Consider the following 20777-nt stretch of genomic DNA (forward strand, 5'->3'; position numbering starts at 1 on the left):
TTGTGCCTTTTAAAGAAATCCTCGTTGGAACCATCAACACTATACACAAATGCAATAAAGCAGCTGCGCCGTGTACAGTGTCACCTCATAATCTAGTGACATGACCAAATTCAATAAAATCATTATACTCACCAGAGCTGCTGTTTCATAAATGTGTGCAGATTGTGACAAATAGTCAAAAGTTTTACAAATCAAGAGGACGTAAAAATGCTGATGTCATCGAGGGTCAGCATGAATTTGAAATCTTGTTAAAGGAACAGTCTCATTGCCAAGACAAACTTGGTCATTAGGGCAGATTAGATTAACATGCATGGTAACAGGCTGAAATCTGATTGGGACCCCCCCCAAAAAAATCGACATCTACATGTACTAGAAGCAGTGCAGCCAAGAGTATGCTGCATTCTAGGATGGTCAGAAGTCGGGACTTTTCTGAGTTTGAACCAGGAAGTGTGTACGGGAACGCCCCCTTGAACTCGGAAATTCCACTTCTGAAGTTAGGGGGGGGGGACTTCACGGACGAACTAAAATGTGACGTCACTCTACAATGGCGACCCCTTTGGAAAGAGACCGTGAATGGTAAAACACAATTTACTCGAGTTAAAACTTGATAGCTTTCTTCATTCATAAGTATTCGGCATACTCTCTCACGTCACACAACAAACGTGACAGTATGCCGCTATCTCCCTGCATGAAATTATAAAGTGAACTACTGAACTGTATGGAAGTCTTATGAAATAAGATAAAGATAAATGAAGCAAAATTGCAAGAAGGCAAGTTTACTGGTGTTAAAATGTGTTTTGATGACCCCAAAAAAACAATTTATCACTATCCGCCATTTTGGTTGTTTACTTTCGCCTCGAACGCTTTCAGGTCGGAACTGGGGGGAAAAACTGATATATCCGACGCCGCAGCATAATACTATGGGATGGATGCCATCTACTTCGAAGTTCCGGGTTTCACACATCAGCAACGTTTCCGGCCACGTTCCAAAACTCGCGCCCTCCAACCGGGCGCTCCCCAGGGCATCTCGGCTCTGAAATGCTTCAGACAACTGAGACAGACACACTACACACTCGCACCCGTAGACAAAACTCGCTTCCGAGGGGCACAAAAGCTAAAGCTGAAAGTGTGGAAGTCTGAATTCCCGCCTCCTCCGTGGCATATACCCCATAAACGAAGAGAGTAAACAACACTTTATATCATACTTTATAAAATGTAGGTCTACATTCATCATCAAGGGTCTTGCTTTCCGCTTTCATTTCCAAGAAACTGGTTTTGACTGACTTAAAAAAGCACCCCCCCATCATGATCAATCCTCTGCTCATCTTACATGATGTGCTTTGAGGGTGAGGTCACCTGACGAGCTCCCCATTGGCTGCTGTTTTCCTTTAGTAACACACACGAGTGTCATCGTCTTCTCTTTCTGTGTGTTTTTCTACTTGAGCGTGTGATCTGTGTTTTTTTCCAGTGGTGAGCAGGAGGGGTCTCCCTGGTCTGACGCCCCCTATGGGAGAGAACAGCATGGTGCGACTTCTCCTGTGTCACTGCAGAAAGATGGCGAAGCTCACGTAACCGCTACGGGAGAGCGTTGACGTATGTGCACTAGATTTTGCAGCAAATACAAGTCAAACTTTTCCAAGTGTGTCAAGTTATACAGTTAAGTCACATGTGATTTTAGAAAACAATAGTATCCGACTAGCCCAAGTGTGCACAATGGACCTTAAACAATTCAGGATGTTGTTCCTAAAAGTTAACTACTGTTAAATCTACCTGTCAGGCTGAATCATACTATGTCAAAGTTTTTTCCCCCCACAATTCTCTAACTATTGGTCAGTCTATATGTGTGTGTGCTATTTTCGTTTTCAAACAAATTATTGACCAATCTTAAGTGTTGAAAATGGCTTGCTCTCTTTGACAATGCAATGTTTACAGATGAACCAACTTGCGGTTTTTATTTATTTTTTGTGTCTCCTGAAAAGTGATTATTTTGAAAGTAAACAAATTTGGCCCAATGTCAGCAACTTACTGAAATACGCCCTAAAATATGCTCTGAAATGTAACCTTAAATTACCACCCAAAAAAAAAAACTCCCTAAAAGTGACCTAAATAAAATATATAAAAAATTCAAATCTATGACATAATTGGTTCATCAGCATTGTTCCAAATATGTTTAAGGTAAAAAATAAAAAAAAGTACGTTTTTATTTACATGCCAGCCCGGCGGTCCTGATCTCATGTAGCAGGGTTTTACTGTAACCTATCCTTTACCAAAATAATAATAATAAATTAAAAATCCATGATGTAGCATGGGATTACTGTACTGTACTTTTGGGGGAAAGCAGACATACAACCATTTTATTCTCGGTGAACCAAGTGTATGAAGTGCTGCCTCAGTGAGTGAAAATTATATTAACAGACAGCACTCATGTAAAAAAAATCCCCAACTTGTAAATAACATAATCCCAGGTTTGTTTCAACAAAAGTAAGATGTATAAAGTGTGTTTATGCCTTCTTGCACATATTGAACTGCTTACTGTTCAAATGATTCATGACGGAAGTTGCGGAGTGCTTGAAAAGAATTTACAACTGCTGCCTGCCGTGTGACTTGACACTTTGCCACAACCTTCGCAAGGTCACAAATTGTGGGGGGGAGTCGCATAGGAGGAACTCAACCTGATGAAAGAAAGCGAACAAAGGCCCACACTTGTTGGGGGGGGGGGGGGGATAAAATTCCTCAGGACCTTTGCCGCTTCCATAGCGGCGCTTTGCTGTATTTTCTGGAAAAGAATTCGGCCCAGTAATCCCCCTCCTGCCAGGAAAAGTGACAGGAGCGAGAAGTATTTGCGTAGCGCTCACACTGGCATTAAAGTGACATGTTGCCTTAGACCAGTTCCAACCAGATTGAGAGCATGTGCATGGCGGGCACGGGTGGGGTGGGAAGGTGCGGGAACCTGAAGAGGTCAATCATCAACAAAACATCAAAGGTTCTGCTCTTCTGACGTTCTTCATAACCACAGCAATGTTCGAAAGATCTTCGCGTCCAATAGAAGGGATGGAAAAAAAATAGTGAGAATATAAAAATAACCATCATCATCATCATCATCGCAAACAAATTCCCCCAGTCAGCCACCTCAAGTTATCAAGATTGAATCTCATCTCAAGTCATCAATCGGGCTTTCTTTGTTAGAGATCATAAAGACGCTAAGCCGTTTTATTCATTACGGCCTATGAAAACTGGACTTGACAACGACTCCGTCTACAACTTGGATAACAGTCATTGTAAATTGACTGTGCCCTCAAAGTGACTCAACGGACAGTCGCTCGTGTCTAAACTGCTAGCAACAAAAGTGACAACACCCCTAAGTGAGATTAATAAGCTTGCCGTGTAAAATGTACCATCCCCTTATTTATTTTTTGCTGCAATTTAAAGTAATCAGTGTACATCTTGTCTAACATTGCACACCTACTGTAGCCACAAAATAACAACTCACATGTAAACCACTGGCAACAAAAGTGAGAACACCCCTAAGTGAGATTAATGCCCACATTTTGACGACAGCTTGCCGTGTAAAATGTACCATCTCCTTCTTTATTTTTTGCTGTAATTTAAAGTAATCAGTGTACATCTTGTATAACATTGCACACTTACTGTATCCACAAAATAACAACTCGCATGTAAACCACTGGCAAACAAACGTGAGTACACCCCGAGGTGAGACTGCCCTAAGTTTTGTGTATAAAGATTTTATTTATTTATTTATTTATTAATCGATACATCCCCTCTTTTATATTCGTCGGCCCCCTTATAACTTCCCATCTTGCACGTGTACAAGTCCACTTAATAACCAACTATTACCAATTAGCTTTTGTCCTTCCATTTTTGGCCGCTTATCTGAGGTAAATTATTAATATGAAATGATTTATAAAAGGTGTGTCATGTGTGGCTTTTTTATTTTTTTTTTGTATTGCTCATAAAGAGCATCCGTATGCTCACGGGGCAGTCGCGCTCCTGCTGGCCGGCGAGAACAGCTTCGAACCGGTTTGATCGCCTCGTCGGCCACAAAGCGGCCAGAAAACCAGAAGAAGACGACGACGAAGAGGAGGAGGAGGAGGCGGAGGAGGCGCAGTGCGCTGATGCTCAGCGTCTCGTCGACACCTCCTCTACCAGACGTCACCAAAACAACGCCGCGTTTGTTTTGTTAGCTTTTTTTCTCCCTCTACAAAACCGCTTGTCGTCGTTCCATCCCGTACATGGAAAGTTGTCGCGGAGGAGCGCGCGTCAGCAACGGCTGCTGCTGCTGCTGTTGATGTTGAGGTGAGTTCCGCAGGGATTGTTCGACCAAATCCCCCCCCAAAAAAATACATAACAGCCGTTAACATGAGATGGTTTCTATTACGACCTGGAGGCTCTACGTCGTCTTGACGTGCGGTTCGACTAACCGTGACACATGACGAGAGGGTCTGCGCCGTTGTCGTTGCGTTGTAAACAAAAGCAAGGCGGAATGCTGCTGTTGCTGCAGTGGTTTGTTTTGTTTTTGTTTTTGTTTTTCAGTTGCGCTCGCACGCAAACAGCCTGCCACCAAAAAGTAGGGAGGGAATGTGCTAGTGAAGAAAGGAAAGTCACAATGAGGGAAGCAAAGAAATAAGCGACATATTCTTGATGATATGCGTGAAGCCATGATTTAAAACCTATATTGCAAACCCTATCCCAGGCTAGAAATCCTGACTTGAAACACATTCTGGCTAAAAAAATATACATTAAACCAACAATACTTGATTGAAACCTCAACCCTCACAAAAAAAACCCACCTCATTTTAAGAATCTTAGCCCTAAGCAAAACATGATTTGAAACCCTAACTACAAATTCTATTGTAGGGTAGAACCCCTACTTTGGAACTTGAGCACTAAACGTTATTTTAAAACTATTTAACCCTGTTTTGAAAGCCCAAATCTTCCACTAAAATTTCATTTATCACAATGATGAAAAATTTCAAAGACCTTTCTTTCTTGATGCAGATTCAGCGCCAACTACTGGCAAGGAGGACTTACTTGATGGCGATTTTATTTTATTTTTTTCAATTAAGTATCAGGAGCCTGGATGCCTCCCTGGCGAGGTGTTCCGGGCATGTCCAACCGGCGGGAGGCCCCGGGGACACGCTGGAGACACTATGTCTAGGTTGAAAATAAAGCTGGTACCATCCCAGTAACAATCACTGGTATTGGTACTTGCTCATTTGTATGTAAAGCCCTAACCCTGTCACGAAACCCAAATCTTGTCTTGACACATGACTTTAAACTCCTCAATAGTCCACAAAACCCTAACACTTGCCTTGAAACACAATTTCGGAAGGCTAATAACCCTTGCAAGAGGTCATCAGATGGGAATTTGTGTGCACAAGTTTTCTGGAATATTGCAACATTTGAGGAGGACATTTTGAGAATTTACCAAATGAAAATGCGCTTATGAATTGTGATTGAGTGATTGTTCTGAGTCAAGATGAAGATGCTGGCCACACACAGCAGCAAGCGCTCCCCCCACACACTCACTTTCCCCTCCTCCAAGGTGTGGTTATAAGAAGCAAAAGTGCACCGACTGTGTCCTCAGACACATCCAGGAGACGAACCCAAGAAGTGCACACTTTGCAAACGATGCCGGCGAATTGATTTGTCCCCCTCCCCACGCAGGATCCCGGCGGGCGGCAGCGACCTCGCCGACATGGCTTCCAAAGCGCTGGACGGCGGCTGGGGCTGGGCCATCGTGGTGGCCTCCTTCCTGGCCCAGCTGCTGGCTTACGGCTCCCCGCAGTCGGTGGGCGTCCTCTACCCCGAGTGGCTGCACGCCTTCCAGGAGGGCAAAGGCATGACGGCCTGGGTGGGTTCCCTGGTGGCCGGAGTGGGCCTCATTGCGAGTGAGTAGCACACACGTGTGGACCCCAAAAAAACGAAAGAGAGATTGAAATGTTCCGTTTTTATTGGCGCTGTCAGAAATGTTGTGGTTGTTGTTCCTTGTACGTCGGTTGCCTTCATTTGCTCCATAAGTGGCAAAAATCTAGTTTAGAAAGTCAACCACTATCATTCGGATTGAGTGAAAAGTGAAAAAAAAAACTTGTAAAAGATTTTCACTCAAGACTTTTTGTGATCTTTTTTCTTCTTCAACTTGATAAAAACTAAAAAACATTTTTTTAATATTTTTGGTGTCTTTCCAAGTGTTTTCCTGTTTTTCTTAAATAGTTTTCCCCCTGTTTTTCTGAATATTTTTTCAGTTTTTTAAATATGTGTTTCCTTTTTTTCAGAATAATCCTTTTTTTGTTTTTTTCTGATTCTTTTTTTATGTTTTTCAGAATTTTTTAATGACAAAAAAAGAAAATTTTGGCTCTGTTTTTTGGAGTATTTTTTTCTGCTTCATTTAATATTTTTTTCTGTTTTTCTGAGTTGTTTTTTGGGGAGGAGCATTTTTTTTAATTTTTTTTTTTTAAGTTTCTGTTTTATTGAATATTATTTGTGTCTTTCCTATTACAGTATTAGTATTTTCCCTATTTTTTTAAATGTTTTTTTCCTGTTTTTCTGAATATTTTTAAATATTTGTTTCCATTTTTCTGAATAATCAATTTTTTCGTTTTTCCTGATTATTTAGTATTTTATTAGTTTTTCAGAATTAATTAATTAAAATGTAAAAAAAAAAAACTGAACAAAAATATTCAGAAAAACAGAACAAATATTCAATAAAACTACTCAAAATGATGAAACGTGAAATCAAGAGTGTCTACATGAAAGCACTTTCTGAGGCAAATAGTTGCATAATATTATGACTAGACAGAATAAAATGATCATTATGATCATCGGGAAAAAAATCTGCCTCTAGCTTAAAAAACAACAAATCAGAGATCGAAGGTATACCTTAAGAGGTGTCAATCATTTCTTGCACTCTCATCGTGCGATAGTTTGTTTTATTAAAAAAAAAAATTCAGCACATTTTTACAACAGACAAACAATGTTTTTCATGTCATGACTATTTTAACAAAACATAACAAAGAGGAACTTCATATATTTTTTTATATAGTAGTAATATATAGAATCTCAATTTTGTGTGGATGCCAGTTATGACCGAGCAAACTGTAGATCACAAAGGAGTGGCTTCTTCATCAATGTTTTGGCAGCGCATTTGATGTTTTGGCGCCGTCATCTGCTGTCATGCCCCATTATGCCCCCCCCCCCCCCCCCCACTAAAAAGTGGCGCACTAAAGCTTGACCTTTACACCTGACCTTGTTTCCATCCTCTTGTGGCGCCGCTGATAAAAGCAGGCGCGGACTCGGGGAGGGAATTCAAACGATGGCGCTAAGCCGCAGGTGTTTTTCTGCAGCATTTGCAACAACAGGGCGGAAGGGGGAACCCGACGTGTCTTTGATGAGCACTTTAGCGGCTCGCTGAGCTGCTGTCGTCCATTTTGAGCTGGAAAAGCAAACAAGCGCGAGTAGAAGGTTGCTTTCGAACCACGCAAGCGTGAAGCAAAAACAGTGGGTCCAAAAAAAAAATATATATCTAAAGATCTTTTGGCTCACGGGGCCTTTTCTTTTTTGTTGTCAGCACTTCCTAAAGGTTCCATTTGTCTTCCGGCATCAATTTGTCCCCGTCTTTGGTCGCAGGTCCCGTGTGCAGCGCCTGCGTGGACAACTTTGGCGCTCGGCCCGTCACCATCTTCAGCGGCGTCATGGTGGCCGGCGGCCTGATGCTCAGCGCCTTCGCACCCAACGTCCAGTTCCTCATCTTCTCCTACGGCATCGTCGTGGGTAAGCGCCGGCCCAGGAATGCCTTTGATGTCCAAGCGGTCATCTGACATCGGCCTTAAGCTTCTTATCCCTTTTGAAACTCACGCAAATATGGATCGTGGTTCGAAAGAGCTGCGATGATGTAACACGGGAGCTGATTACAGCTAATGAAAATGAGCGTCGTGATAAGAGCGGCACTTGTTTGGCACATCCGGGCGTGACCTTTTATGACCCTTTGCCACCTGTTACCTCATACGAAATGAAGCGTACGTAACGCTGCCGAAAGCAGGAAGCCGTGGCCCCCGAGTGGACGCTATGCGTATTGCAAGGCCCCGCTTTATTTATAGAGATGTTGCCTCATGCACGTGCGGCGTATTTTCAGATCGCCGTTTTTGCGTGTGCGCGTATGGATGGCACCACATGGCAATGCGGCATAAGACGTAGGACACAAACGAGCACAGACGTGCCGTGCCCGCCCGCGTGTGCGTTTACAACATTTAGAATCAGCGAACTCGTCGCAACTGACGTGTTTGGATTCTGGAAAAAATATTCCATACGAAATAGAAATAGAAATAAAGTCACATTTTAACACTAACACTGCACACCGGCGGGACAATTTGTTAATCCACTGCTGATATTAATTTATAAAACTCATTTGGCAAATCTCAAGATTATAAATACAACTAATGACATCAAAATTCAAACTCTCGCCAGCACAAAATCGTTTTTTTGACATGCATCTCCTTCCACATATTTCATCCGATTCACATCATTCCAATGTCAGCATATTCCAAAAATTCTCATCACGGGGGTCATTACTCGTCTCATTGCAGAAATTCAACAGTTTCCCCCAAATTCTGCATTTTCAAACCCAAATGTCCCCATTCATTTCCAATGGGACATTCAACATAACAGATTCACAGCACATCATTCCCATTTGGGATTTTGAAAAAAATCAGCTCATGGCAAAAATTCACATGCACCCAAAAGTCAACATTTTCACTATTCTCACACTAAAAAAAAAAACTAATTTATTCACAAAGACACATTTAACAAAATAGATGACAACCATTCTAAACTGCAATGTTCAGCTCATTCAGTTCACCTTGAGAATGATCTTCCACATGCCAACATTTCCACAATTACCCACAAAAACATTCTTCATTCATTCCAAATGACACATAAAAAAAACAACAGCCATTTCATTCTATAGCGTTTCACATCATTCTAAATCATTCCACACGTTTCCATATTTTGTCATTCAGTATTTGAATCTTCACACACATTGCAAAATTAACATTCTTGTCTTTTTCTCCCTAATATAAATTCCTCTCGCCGCCTTCTCGTCTCGTCCTCACGCAGGTCTGGGCTGCGGTCTGGTCTATGCGGCCACCTTGACAATCACCTGTCAGTATTTTGACAAGCGGCGCGGCCTCGCCCTCGGCATCGTCACCACAGGTACGGCCCCCTCCTCCGACACTGCTGCTCTAAAGTCCCCTTTTCCGTGCCTCGCCGCTTTCACGTCTGCGTCACCGCTCGGCAAGCGTGGGAAACCGAGCGGGTAAAAACATCTGCAGTGCAGCACGGGCGGAATGTTTTGGGGAGTTTTGGGAGGCCAGAAAAAAGCGGGCGGGTTTAGCCGGCAGCGCCAACTGCGGTGCTGATTTTTCAAAGGTTTGCAAAAATGCAAATTTGCCCAAAAATCGATTGCACGGGGTTGAAAGAAAATGATCGTATTTTGCTTCACTATAAATATTTTTCTGCGGAGTTTCCTTTCCACTTTGCTGTTTATTATGGTCTGTGTATCGGTTATCTCTAAATGCGGTCACTTTGCGCAGGCCAAACAGCCAAAACGTGGACGGCTGCCAAATTAGCCGATAATGGTTCGATGGGTGACGCCGCGTGAGCTCGGTCCACTTCCTGTATAAAGTCCACGTCCACACCCTGCAAATGCAAGATATTATGGAAGCTGCTGAGCTATCGCAATATTTCGTTTTAGTGTTCATTATTCATTGTTACGCAGCCAGCTTGATCTTGTGACATGACGGTCACAAGATTCCAAGTGTCTTCTCAAGCAAATTAGTACCGCCAAAGGATCCAAACGTATGTAATCGTCGTTTCATAAATATGCATCCACGTTTGGTCCATTTCAAAAATGATCATCAAGTTGTCGATAGGAATGAATGGTTCTGCATGTAAACTGAGATGGGCTGGCAAATAGTCCAAGTCGCTCGCCCAAGTTCTGCTAGGCGACAGCGATGCATCTTTTTAGAGCTGTTAAAATGATTCGATTAATCGACAAGTAATCAATTGTCAAATTAATCGACAGCTATTTTAATAATCGAGTTCAAACTTGTTCAAATCCTCTGATTTCAGCATATCAACAACAGTAATGGTTCACTGGTTTCTGCAGTCCTTCATGAAAGAAGGCCGATTTTCTTCTGTGTTTAACTCATTCACTGCCATTGACGGCTATAGACGTCCAAAATTCATTTGAACTGTTTCTATTAGTTTAACATTTCTTTCCACTTTTGTTAACAAAAGTATGAAAACCTATAAAAAAACATTTAGAACAGATATCAAATTTGTGATTAATCGTGAGTTAACTAGTAAAGTCATGCGATTAATTACGAAGAAATGTAATCGCCTGACGCCCCTAATTTTTAATAATCTTTTCTTCTTAAAGGTAATTTTTTTTATTTTTTTTTGAAAAGTAGAACATTTTAATAAAAATTAGGGGCATCAGGCAATTCATTTTTTTATTCATAATTAATCACATGACTTCACTAATTAACTCACGATTAATCACAAATTTGATATCTGTATTAAATGTACAATTCCCCCCCTCCCCCACAACTTTTCATACATTTGTTAACAAAAGTGGGAAAAATGTTACACTAATAGAAATAGTTCAAATGAATTTTTGACGTATATAGCCGACAATGGCAGTGAATGAGTTCATCAAAATGAGACATTTGCAAACAATGACCGAACCGATAACAGTACAACATCAATCCCCTTTTTTTTTTAAATCACTATATGATACAAAGTACAAAATAAACACCTATCACGCTAATCGGGGCGAAAATGCTTTTTGTAATACACCTTAATGAAAAATTAATCCGATTAGTCGATTAATCGGATTGAGCAATCCTTACATGAACGGATTCTAAAAATATTCAATGACGACAAGAGTAATCAACTTGAATCGCGGCCGTCTCCCGTCCAGGCACCAGCGTCGGCGCCTTCATCTACGCCACGGCTCAGAACGAGCTGATCGTGCTGTACGGCCTGGACGGCTGCCTGCTGATCATCGGCGCGCTGGCGCTCAACCTGATGGCCTGCGCCGGCTTCATGAGGCCCCTCGACATGCCGGGCTACTACCTCAAACAGAAGGCGGCCCTGGAGCGCAGCACGGAGGAGCAGCTCTTCCAAAAGCCCCAGCTGAAGACGGCGCCGGGTTCCGCCGCCACAGACAAAAGTCTGGCGACGGAGATCCTCATCACCATCGACGGCATTCAGGCGGAGAAGAAGAAGAGGAGCGGCGGCGTCCTGGCCCGGCTGGGCATCATGAAAGTGGTCAAGAAAAAGAGGCAGGCCTACGCCAAGTACGTGAGCGTCATGTCCGAGATCCTGCAGGACCAAGTCATGGTGGCCTTCTGCATCGGCGTCTTCCTCTTCAGCCTGGGGGCGTTCCCGCCCGTGCTCTTAATCGAGGACGTGGCGCAGAGCCAGGGACTCATCGAGGAGGTCAGCGTCATCCCGCTGGTGTCCATCGGCGCCATCGCCACCTGCGTGGGCAAGCTGGTGCTCGGCATCCTGGTGGACATCCGCGGCATCAACAGCATCTACTTGTACGCCTTCACCATGTTCGCCGGCGGCGTCGCGCTGCTGCTCATCCCCGTCACCAAAAGCTACCCGGGACTGCAGATCCTGGTGGCCGTCCTGGGCTTCTTCTCGGGGAACTGGTCCATCACGTCCTACATCACCACCAAGATTGTCGGCTTGGATAGACTCACGCAAGCCCACGGGATCGTCATGTTCTTCGGCGGGTTCGGGATCATGCTGGGACCGCCTCTAGTTGGTGAGTAGATGAACGAAAACTACCTTAGACCTGGGTTCACGTCGGGGAACGCGACAAAACTACCAAAGAATTGGACCCGCTTCGCGCAGTGGCAGAACTAAGAAATGAGGTTCTTTGTGTGAAGTGTTCCAAAAACCGAAGAACTGGGCCACTTTGCACAAAGTCATGGTCCTTTTTTGCATGTAACAAAACTACCCAAGAACTGGTTCACTTTAAGAACTACATTCGCCTTACGGAACCTGACAGAACTACCTAAGAACTGGACCAACTTTGCTTGTGACCAAACTACTAGTCCTAGATCTACTTTGAGCAGAAACAAGACTCTAACTAAGAACCCGGCGTCCTCAGATCTACATAATATATGGACCCGCTTTGGGTCAATGTGAAAGAACTATGTACCCAAGAACTGAACTAGACCATCTTTGCAAAGTGAAAGAATAACCTAAGAACTGGACTTTGACTGTGACAAGGGACAGAACTACCTAAGAACTGGACTTTGACTGTGACAAGGGACAGAAGTCACAGAACTACCTAAGAACTGGACTTTGACTGTGACAAAGGATAGAACTACCTAAGAACTGGACTTTGACTGTGACAAGGGACAGAACTACCTAAGCAGACCCACTTCTCACAAAATGACAGAACTACCAAAGAACTGTGTCTGCCTTGTGCAAAGAGACACGACAACCTAAGAACCGATCCACTTCGTGCAGTGGCAGAACTACCCAAGAATGAAATCTGCTTACTGCAGGTGACCCAGAAAATAGATTTGCTTGACTGAAGTTTACAGAACTATCCAAGAAGTCGTGCAAGTGATACAGTAGAACTACCTGAGCCCTAGACCACTTGGTTCCATGTTTTCGGGCTGACCCACTGTTTGTGTTTCATCCCCTTTCAGGCTGGTTCTTCGACTGGACGCAGTCGTACGACCTGGCGTTCTACTTCAGCGGCGGCTTCGTGTTGCTGGGAGCGCTGGTTCTCTCCCTGCTCACGCTGCCTTGCTGGACCGGGAAACCGGCGTCCGACACCGACAGGCCGGACGTCCAGTACACCATCAACTGTGACAAAGTGGCCTCTGTAGCTTGAATGCCGGCACACGGGGGTAAACACGGCAACACTCAGAAAACTCGACCCGAAGAACCTCTTGAGTGCAACAAGCACGGTTTGCCCCGTGAACTGCTGCCAGGTTTTCCACGCGCCAAAATACTTGCCAGAGGAAATAAAGGACTTTCCTCCCAAAAAGCACGCCTGCATTTCTCAGGTTCACGTCAAACACTCGTTGCACATCCGCTGAAGGGGGGTCTTCTTAATAACCTCATTTTACGGGGTGGTCCAAATCAACGGCTGTGCGCTGAAACTTGAAACCACTAGAAATGCACAAACAAAACTTCAAGAATTGAGACGACTGACTGAGCTTCTTTAACTCATTTGCTCCCAAAAAACGTATAAATGTGTTGGATTTCAAATATGACCATGCTCCCAAAGACGTACTTATACGTTTTTTTCTGTGTTCTTTTATGCTACAGCATACAGGTTTTTGATGCAGCCTCTGGAGTGAAGAGAATGCTTGAAGCAATGGTAGTTATTACAAAAACGGCCATCAGGTGGCAGCAGAGTATAAGAGATCAACCAGGGGCATATTGCAAAAAGCTCTTTCCCCCAGTGTTTTAAACTGATTTGTGAATAATGATGAAACTTCGCTATATTCTAATGCTAATTGCAGCTAAACGGAAACAGATAGAAATATACTTGTTCTTTCCTGATGAAAGAGGAGATCCTAATCTTTCTTTTGGTAGGTTCCATGTTTTCATAGCAATAGAACATAATATTCTGCGGGCCTCGCAAAGTCAGTCAAAATCCAGTAAAACGGCCGGGAGCGAAGGGGGTTGCTTCGGTGTAAATGGCTGGGAGTGAATGAGTTAATAATCGTAACCTAAGCAACAAGTGTTTTGTCTGTCCATCCCAATGGCACGTCTTGTACATTACAAAAGCGTCTTTGCTCGTTCCACGTAACGCCCGTTAGAACAACGCACACGTCTTGCTTTGTAGATATTTTCAACTTTTTTTTTCTTCTTCAACTTAATATCACAAACGTGAGCTTACACTTGCACAATCGATTGAGCTCCAATACAAGAGCTGTGCCAAAAAATATAATAACGCTCAGTATTGATTGGCACTGTCAGATGCATTCATTTAAAATGTTTATTTTTCTGGTTTCTGTAGAACTTTTTACAGCAAAAGAAGTGTCAGGATCAAAGACATGTCAAATCATTTTTTTTCCCTTTTCATATTTTATCTCTTTGTAGCATAAATATTTTTGACCGGGCTGGTCCTTTTCCATGCATATCGCTGGTGTCGGGCCAAAATCTTGTACCTCTAAAATGGTCACTTTTCAGAGACCCCAAAAACGACGTGTTGTTTTTTTCAACCATTAAAGAGAAGAAGACATTTTTAACACTTTAGATTGATCAATAATTGGTAAAAATGACCCCAACGCGTTTGGACTGACCAAAAGTATAGAACATGAAACTTGCCACCTTGTTTTGGCCCGTCGCCAGCGACATGTTTGTATTTGTTGCGTGTGTTTGTATGTGCGCACGCACACACGGGTGCACTGTGCAAACTTGTGTGTTGTTTGATATACTTTTTGTATTAGCGCTAGTTGAAGTCCAATTTACGAGTGACTTTTACATGCACCTGGCTGTAGATCCGTAAGTTATGTTGTAACTGTGTGCGTGTAATCACACGTAGGCTTTGAGAATCACTTGGATGTTGTTCAGGAAACAACGGAAAGTAGTTCTAGTAGCAGGTAAAGATTGTTCTTGTGCGTTTTTTGTGTCAGTGAATGCAATACAGGGTGCAGACGTGATGCAACTGACACTCACTTTGCATAGACGCGGTTATGTCTGTTTTCCTACACTTATTATATCTATGTATTTTATTTCTATTCAATTCTTTTGTATGCATCGTGCCAATAAAAAATGTTTTGAAGACTTTGTGTGTGTTTATTTTATGCAATGCACAGAAGGATGGTCAGCCAACATATCAATTTGATTATTGTACAAAGGTTTACGAGCACTCACAGTGGGGGGGGGGATGTTTCTTATGGCGTCTCTCTTGTTGCTGATATTTTGGTTACCTTAGTTAGGCACATTGATCAAAATACTAGTGCAGGAAAGTTTAATATATAGAGTAGTTTATATTTTTCCTTTAAAAAAAATCGTACTTATTTACTTCTTGATATGGCTGCTGTGAGATAATGTGGGCGCGGCTTGTGACGTCAACAAACACGGAAGTAGATGACCACGATCATAACGATAATGAGGTATGTTCTTTAAAGAAAACGTCGGCATTACGCGAATTAAAAAATGACAAGTACATCACCGCAACGCTACTTGTTACGTGTACGTGAACTGATTACACAAAAACCTATTGGTCATTTATTTTTATTTATTTTTTACACTTTCTCGTAAACCCGGAAGTTGTAAGCGTTCAAAACGTCGCACAAGTAGTTCCGTTATACGTCTAGTAGTCCCGTTAGTCAAGGAAAGTAAGATACAAGCACTCTGTCCAGACACAGTATAGTATTTGTTTTACTTTAAAACCAACAATACTCAAGTGTCTTTGTTATTCAGGCTCTAAAATATAATCGACTTTGAGAAAACAAGCGCGCGGATCGATATCTACGTCACGTCAGTATGCGGCTACATTCCCCTCCGCCAGCCTTATTTCTTTTTTTTCTTTTCGGTACCGATGACCTCATTGGTTAGTCCCTACTCTCAATTAAATGGCTCTCTGTAGCTACAGTACAATTAATTGAAGAACACAACAATACAATGGAAAAGTCAAGGGTTGTCTTAAAATAGGCAACCTTTTCTGAGACCAAATGGCTGCAAATGAGAGAAATAAATAACAAAACACCAACAGAAGTGCTTGATGTGCCATCTGGCTGCAACATGGGAGGAAAACTTTCATTAATCTCTGTAAGTAAGTCCTCAATCACTTATTCTCACCTTTGTCTGTATTGGGAGTTATCTAAAGGTGGATTGATTTCATAATACTTTACTGTATTTATAATTTGATAATGTACCTGCACCTAGAAAGTAAGGAGTGGACTTAATGGAGTTAATGAATGCGGGCGATCAATCCTTGCCAACAGCTTATCAAAAATACACATTCTCATTTCCTTGTCTTTGTGGCAGATCCACTTCTTCCTTGACAATCACGCTATGTTTATGTGGTTCATAATAATAATAAATAACAATACTACACAGTATATTGTATGCGGAGCCTTAAAACCAGATGCAGTTTTGAGGTAAATGTGCACTGTTCAATCGCTTGGTGTGTGGTGAAAAGTCGCCAACTCATCCTTTTGTGATGGTCCATTTTAGTCGCTTTAAGTTCTCATTGTTGTATCCTTCCCCTTCCAGCAGGAAAGAGCTTCGGCAATAAGGATGTGGTTTAGCATTCATTTCAAGCGAGATCCAGCTGCTCCTCTCCGGGTGCCAAAGTCTGGAGTGGCGTCCAAGTCTGTGTTTGGCGTTCCTCTCCAAACGCTGAGACAAAACGGGATGATGAACAACGGGATACCGCTCGTCTTACAAGATATGGTGGAGTGCCTGGAGAAAAATGGTCATTGATGCGCACATCTGTGATTCATTCTCAAACAGTTTGTGACTCCCATTTTTTTTTTTTTATAATCAGGGATGGAATACAAAGATCTCTTCCGCGTGGGCGGCTCAGTGGTGAAGATCCATCAATTGAGATGGCGGCTGGATCGTGGCGAGAAAGTCAAACTGGAGCTGGAACACGTTTCCACTGTGGCGTCGCTCCTCAAGCTTTTCTTTCAACAGCTGCCCGAACCCATCATCCCCGAGTACCAACGCAAAAATCTCGTCCAGTGCTTCAGAGGTAAAGTGCTTGAAGTCCCCAAAAAAAGTTTGACACCCCGTGTGAATAGTAGGAGAAGACATAGAAGAAGCTAGGCTAGTTGTTAGCTTTAACTTGTCATTTATTGTGCTGAATGACTCAACAGCAACACAACTAGTTACTTGAGTTTGTGTCTGGCAACAGCGCCCTCTTCAGGTCACTTTGGTAATTGACTGTATCCTGCTTTAGCGTTACTGCTGAGCCTTTTTCATCGGAAACTAAAACAAAATATCTCAATCGAGGACTGCCACTCATTATTTTCAATCTCATTCATTTTTTTCCCGCATTTCTCAAACCTTCATCTTGAGATTGTAAGTCTTAATGTCCAGACGTTCCTGTCCTTTTTCATGTTTCCTTCCTTAGCCAGCACAGACGAGAGCCAGTTCAACTTGGCCTTAAAAAAACACCTTTGCCGCATCCCGGACGAAAACCTCACCATCTTGTTGTACTTCGCCGACTTCCTTTCCAGAGTGGCGGCTTGCAGCCAGTTGAATCACATGACGGTGGACGCTCTCGCTTCCATTTTCGGACCCTGCATCTTTCAGTAAGTTGCCGGAGGGACGTTTAACACTTCTACACGTTACAATTCAAAAGTACACAACTTAAAAAATGAATTCATTTTGACTTAACTTACTGCTTATTGTGAATTGAGTTCACAGAGCTCATATCTCAACTTTGAGCTCAAAAGTCAAAGCAAGAGCATATCTGAAGGCGCTGCTTACAATCCAATGACACTTCTGCAATGCGTAATTGTGTCCACTAGATGGGAGTGTTTCACAACCCATTTGTAGACTTACTTGCCTGACTGGCATGTTTTCCCCCATGCAGCGTTCAAGCTGGACCCAGAATGCTGGAGGAGCAGAACGTGTGCAACACCGTATTGGTCCATCTTCTCCGGAAGCACAAGATCATCCCTCTGCCCCCCAGCGCCTCCCGCCCACCTTCCCCGACGTCCTCGGACCCCTTCTGAGGTGACCTTTTGACTTCTTGGCAATGTAAAAAAAAAAAAAAAAAAGCAGGCCGAGCATGTCGCATGCACCATCTAGTTGCGGATTTCGAGGGCGGAATTTGAGAAATTGAGGGTGGAAGCGGCTTTCATAGGTTGGTTTGCCAACTACCTGACAGAGAGGCCTCACTAGCCAGTGTGGTTAGGAAACAGTGTTGGGAAGCGCACGACAGCCTCGACAAAGTGGTTAGGAAGTGTGTGCGTGATTGGGAGGAAAGTGAACTCTGTAAGAGAACTGAGGATGATGATGATGATGAGGAAGTCCATCCTCATGAGCTGCTGAGAGAAGCAGTCACAGTGACAGATTTTTAACTGATTTATTTTATATTATTTAATATGGATGTACTGTTAGCTACTGGATACCTTGAATTTCCCTGTTGGGAATTAATAAAGTCTCTACCTACCTACCTGCAAATTGACATTAGGGCTGAATTATTTTGAAAAATAATCTAATTGCAATTTTTTCCCTCCTCAATATTGTAATTGTAATATAATAAGCGATTATTATTTTTTCAAGGCTTTTCCATGTCATTTTTTTTAAACAATGAATAATATAGTAATAATAGTTATAAGATTTATTTATTTTTATTATAAATAAAAGTTTTGGCATTTTAAGTTAAGCCCGTATCCCACTGATGGATGAACATTAACGATACTAGCGAATTTCACGTCAGGGTTCGATCAAGGTCCAAATGTTCTCTAAACAGTTAACTCATTGACTTGCAGCCATTTTCACTGAAGCAACCCCCTTCGCTCCCGGCTGTTTTACTGGATTTTGACTGATTTTGCAAGGCCCACAAAATAGTGTTCTATTGCTATAAAAACACGGAGGCTACCAAAAGAAAGATTAGGCTCTCCTCTTTCATCAGGAAAAAAACAAGTATATTTTTATCTGTTTCCGTTTAGCTGCAATTAGCATTAGAAAATAGCTAAGTTTCATCATTATTCACAAATCTGTGAATATCCAGAAGGGGAAAGAGCTTTTTGCAACATGGCCCTGGCTGATCTCTTTTACTCTACTGCCACCTGCTGGCCGTTTTTGTTCAAACGTATTTAGATACACTACGAGTGGGGAAAAAATGTTTTTTTTAGCATTTAGCCCACATTATACAATTACTGTATGCTCAAAAAATAATAAAAAAATTAAGTCAAAAACATTGCTTATTCGTAGATTTATTACTATGTCTGCAGTGCATTACTTAAGTTCAGCATTTTTTTTATATATAAATATTCATATATATTTTTATAATAAATATGTTTGTAGCCTATAAGTACATTGTTTTGACCGTACTTGTGAGAACGTTCGAATACAGTATTTAAATACATTGGATTGGGATACAAATAATTAAAAAAAAACACCTACAATTATTTTTAAATTCAGAACAAAACAAAATCTGCAAATATCCTGTATTGTGATGATGACAATTTAAGTGTGCTTAATTATTTCTTTGCTGCGTTTCGGTCAGAAGCCCAGCGGCGGTGGGGCGACCTGTTTGAATGCGAGTGTTCGTGCGTATCATTTGTGACCTACTTGCAGCTCCTTCCAGCGGCTACAACGGCCGCCATCCCGCTGCGTGTAATGTTTACGTGCGCGTTTGGGCTCCGGCTGTAAATGAAAAAAGGCATGGAGTTGAGCCGCTCTGCCTCCAGGAAGTCACTGGTTGAGTAAGGCGGGCTCATCATGGCGTGCGTTCTCCTCGCTAATGGAAGCCGCCCTCATGTCAGCTGCATGCTTGACTGCCGGCCATCCGACATACAAAAGCGTGTTGTTGTTTTTGCCGGTCTTGTGTGCTTCATCTGTTGATACACAGCAGGCGCATGTTGATCTTTTTATTGAACATGCTAAAACCATCAATCCATTCATTTTTAGGATGGACATCGATAAAGGTCCAAATATGGATTCAATTTGTTTTTTTACACCATGTGAGTCACGATGCAATCTTTTGGTCATCCGACGAGACCAAACATGGACAGCGCAATGAGCTAGTGGTTAGCACGTCTGCCTCGCAGTTCTAAGATTCTGATACAAGAATTAATTGACACCTTCTGAGTCATGATGGATTTTGCAATCCTCCGCAAACAACCATGGATGAGCAATTTCTTTTTTTTTTTTTTCTTTTTTTTTCTTAGGACAGCGCGGTGAGCTAGTGGTTTTTCTGTCGGTCTCACATTTTCGGGTTTTAGCCAGCGAGACACCCGATGGCTGACCACCAAGTCAACACACTTATATTGTGTTTTACAACAATACTTAAAGGGGAAGTTAACCCCCCCCCCCCAAAAAAAAAAATATTGACAATAATATGTTCTATGCAACCCCACTAGTCTAAATATGGCATTCTGGTTACTATTGCGTTAGTGGAATATGAATTAAGCAGCAAAATCCAGCAGTTATAATCAATATCAGAAGGCGGCCATTTTGCCACTCGTTGAGTGAAAATGACATCAATGTTGCTCGGGTCTCAGCTAACAACCAATCGCAGCTCAGCTTCAGAAAACAGGTGAGCTGTGATTGGTCGTTGCCCGAGCCCTGCGCAACATTGATGTCATCCTCGGTCAACAGCGAGTGGCAAAATGGCCGCCACCTGAGCTGGAAAAAAAAACAGCTGGATTTTGCTTCGTAACTCATATTCCGCAAATGTAATATTCATCAGAAGTTTGTGCTCTTTAATTCACCTGAAACCTGTTATAAATCCAAGACCCCTCACTCTAACCGAATATTTCAGAGTCCCGCCAGAGTCGTGAAGTTGTCAGGAGACCAGAGGAAGGATCAAAGGGAAAAAAAAGATGGAACAAAGTGAAACTCAACACCAACCAGATGCCAACCTCCACGAATCCAGAATCTGTCACCAACCCCAGATGCATCTAAATTCCAACAGATTAGGGCGACATCAAGAGACCAGAGGAAAGACTAAAGGAAGGATAGATGTTTAAAATGGGAGGGCTTCTCCCATTTAATATTTTTATAACTTTTCTTAGGCAATGATCATAGAA

General features: G+C 42.4%; 2 protein-coding genes across 7 annotated transcripts; both read left to right on the top strand.

The window, feature by feature from the left end:
- The first annotated feature begins 249 nt into the window (after positions 1–249).
- LOC144061498 (monocarboxylate transporter 9-like) lies at positions 250–14842 on the top strand. Of its 4 annotated transcripts, none has more exons than XM_077582010.1 (7): positions 250–576; positions 871–1593; positions 5686–5909; positions 7645–7788; positions 9130–9225; positions 10997–11851; positions 12750–14842. In XM_077582010.1, the coding sequence occupies exons 3-7, from the start codon at positions 5717–5719 to the stop codon at positions 12935–12937; spliced, it is 1476 nt and encodes a 491-aa protein (XP_077438136.1). In that variant the 5' UTR covers positions 250–576; positions 871–1593; positions 5686–5716; the 3' UTR covers positions 12938–14842. The 4 variants fall into 4 exon arrangements, with proteins under 4 accessions (XP_077438136.1, XP_077438137.1, XP_077438135.1 ...); XM_077582011.1 differs by having other exon boundaries at positions 1469–1593; XM_077582009.1 differs by lacking the exons at positions 250–576; positions 871–1593 and adding an exon at positions 3189–4314 and having other exon boundaries at positions 10997–11375; positions 11451–11851.
- A 281-nt stretch (positions 14843–15123) lies between these two features.
- LOC144061366 (protein FAM13A-like) lies at positions 15124–20777 on the top strand. Of its 3 annotated transcripts, XM_077581748.1 has the most exons (6): positions 15455–15834; positions 16282–16483; positions 16556–16762; positions 17144–17324; positions 17609–17751; positions 20510–20777. In XM_077581748.1, the coding sequence occupies exons 1-5, from the start codon at positions 15748–15750 to the stop codon at positions 17748–17750; spliced, it is 819 nt and encodes a 272-aa protein (XP_077437874.1). In that variant the 5' UTR covers positions 15455–15747; the 3' UTR covers position 17751; positions 20510–20777. The 3 variants fall into 3 exon arrangements, with proteins under 3 accessions (XP_077437876.1, XP_077437874.1, XP_077437873.1); XM_077581750.1 differs by lacking the exons at positions 15455–15834; positions 20510–20777 and adding an exon at positions 15124–15176 and having other exon boundaries at positions 17609–18060; XM_077581747.1 differs by lacking the exon at positions 20510–20777 and having other exon boundaries at positions 17609–18060.

Source organism: Vanacampus margaritifer, chromosome 12 (genome assembly GCF_051991255.1).
Source record: "Vanacampus margaritifer isolate UIUO_Vmar chromosome 12, RoL_Vmar_1.0, whole genome shotgun sequence".
In the NCBI taxonomy this organism is placed as follows: domain Eukaryota; kingdom Metazoa; phylum Chordata; class Actinopteri; order Syngnathiformes; family Syngnathidae; genus Vanacampus; species Vanacampus margaritifer.